Source organism: Centruroides sculpturatus, unplaced genomic scaffold (assembly GCF_000671375.1).
Source record: "Centruroides sculpturatus isolate CEXI.00-Female unplaced genomic scaffold, Cexi_2.0 scaffold558, whole genome shotgun sequence".
NCBI classification, from domain to species: Eukaryota; Metazoa; Arthropoda; class Arachnida; order Scorpiones; family Buthidae; genus Centruroides; species Centruroides sculpturatus.
The window spans coordinates 491,357-493,833 of record NW_019384839.1 but is presented as its reverse complement, the minus strand read 5'-3'; the positions used below and the strand labels follow the sequence as shown (position 1 = coordinate 493,833).

Here is a 2,477-nt window from a genome sequence, read left to right as displayed (position 1 = left end):
ATCCAGTGTATAACTGAAATAAGAAATTCCAGCAATTTAAAAAATTACTTGTTTGCACTAAGATAGTTTATCAGTCTTAACCAGTTTGTAGATATGCATTTCTAGTTGTCTTTTTGCATTAATCTGAAGATAATTAGCAATACACTTACAAAGAAATCTTCGTTAGTTTGTTTTGGGACAAATACCAATAAGTGGATTTTACTACATTTTTAGTGTACTTTTTAAATTCTGATAATATAAACACTATACTGTATAAAATTGAATGATAGGAATGTTCTTAGAATTAATCATTCAAGTTTGATTTAATGTGCAAAGGTAAATTAAAATTCTATATTCTGTTAAACTTTTCATTAAAAAAATTGTTTATTACATGTAACAATTTAAGGTCAACTTGTCATTACAATTTTTATTAATTCTATATCTGAACTGATAAATAGGATTCAACATGTAATGTTTTGATTTTAAATAATCATTTAACTTGTAAGAAAAATGATTATTATGCTGTTTGAAAATTGAGAACAAAGGTATGACCAAATATTTCAATAAAATATTTATGTACAAATAATTTAAAGAGTTAGCAACACATGAGTCTTGTTCCCAAATAATTATGATGATGTTTCTGAAAAGAAAATAAGTTATTAATTCAAATTTGAACAGAAATTTAAAGTTTTACTAAACTTTAATTACCGAAAATAGCATCAGCGGACCCGAAGGCTTCCAGTATCTACGAATGGCTTCTCTGATGTCAGCAGGCTGAATGCATCGAGATCCGGACAAATCATAGGAGGATTTTCCATCACTCTAAAAACATTTTGAATTAGATTATGTAAAAATTTTAACATTTTAAGACAACAGAAATGTTTTATGACAAACCCTTCTAAATTTCTTCGGTTTAGGTTTGTTTAAGCTAGTAGAGGGATGCTGCGGTCTATCCTGAGAACCAGGTGAAGAAGGTGGGGATGCTGGACTCTAAAGAAATGTTACTTCTTTTTTAATTATATTTTGAAAACAATATTTCAATCTAAAATGATACACTGAAATTATATATCTTATGACATATAGTTATACACATGATACAAAAGCCAAATTATGCAGTAAAATCAATTAAGTTATTTTGTTATAGCCCAGAATGGACCTAGTTGATTAAGCTTAAGATATAGTGACTTACAAATTATTTAAAATTAACTATCTTTTAGACGGTGTAGTGCTTTGTTTCTTAATCAAGAAATTTATTAAACAATAATAAAATTTCAACATTTAATTATGAAGTAGCTGATAAAAACAAATGCTCTTGTTGAAATTACAACTTAAAATTCTATATGCTTTCAGGATTTAAAGTTCTTTTTAAATCAACCCTGTATTGTAAAAAGTCAATTTGTAAAGTCCTTTCTGAATTCGCTCTGTGTTATGCTTTTCTGTGCATTAATATTGATTAAACTTATCTATTTTTGTTAATATTTAAGTTGAAGGTAGCATTATATATTGATAGAATTACTATTCAAACTGATTACTTTGAGAATTTTTAGTAAAATGAATTTTTTGAAAAAATCTTATTTCAAATGATATATGTCCGAGAAATTTTTCTCTGCATTCTGTTATAAACTCTATAGGTAAATTAAACAAGACACTAACTCTAAGCATATCTCAATATAAGTGAATCTTTTTAATTCAAATAAAAGACTCCAAAATAATGGGTGAATTCAGTGAACAAAAAGTATGTAGTGCTTTAGTTCAAAGCTAAGTTGAGTAGACATTTTTGGTTCCTTAACTAACAGATGTCTTAGTGATTCAAAACTCAAAAAGAAACATTTATGAAATTAAAGTTTATTTAATTTGTCATTTGTGTATATTCCCTCCTATCAACAAAATTTAATTCTATAATTAAATTTTTTTTGTGAAATCCTTTTTCTCTATTACCTGAATTACTATTCAAAATATGAAAAAAAGAATTTCATGTCCAAATTTGATTACATTCCAATTTCTGTTTCAAACATTATTAGATTTTAAGATGTTTAGTTTATACAAAACATGGTACTGTAAATAAGTTCCAGAAGGCACAAAACAGGGAATACTCTCTTATATGAGGGATACCTTGTATAAGAGAGTATTCCCTGAGATATTAAGAGAGTAGCTACATTCTGAAAAAATGTCATGTTATGCAAATCCATGTTATACAAAAAAAAAGGACTAATGCAAAACATAGGGTAACATTCCAGAACTTAGCAAAAGTATACTATTGATATTTTTTTTTTTGTAATTAAGAGAAATATAAACAATGTAGCGATTTGCATAAACAACATAACCCAGGATTTTCATTTGAACATTAAAAGACTTACATAAAATAATAATAATAATAATAATTTTCTTTCAAGTCTATTTAATCCTTTTAAAGTCCAACTCAGAAGTAACCTAACTGTAAAAAGCTAGCTTGCAGATATAAACAAACTAAATCTTCAACAAAAAAAAAAAAAAAAAAA

At 26.2% G+C, this 2,477-nt stretch overlaps 1 protein-coding gene across 1 annotated transcript in view; it reads right to left on the bottom strand.

Annotated features, from left to right (window-relative positions):
- Positions 1-379: 379 nt before the first annotated feature.
- The window catches only part of LOC111630276, a 122,386-nt gene continuing 120,288 nt past the window's right edge, over positions 380-2,477 (bottom strand). The window contains exons 14-16 of the mRNA XM_023374357.1: positions 874-969; positions 688-801; positions 380-619 (exon numbers count right to left, since the gene is read on the bottom strand). Of these exons, the coding sequence (XP_023230125.1) occupies positions 575-619; positions 688-801; positions 874-969 (255 nt within the window). The 3' untranslated portion in view covers positions 380-574. The remainder of the gene's footprint in view (positions 620-687; positions 802-873; positions 970-2,477) is intronic.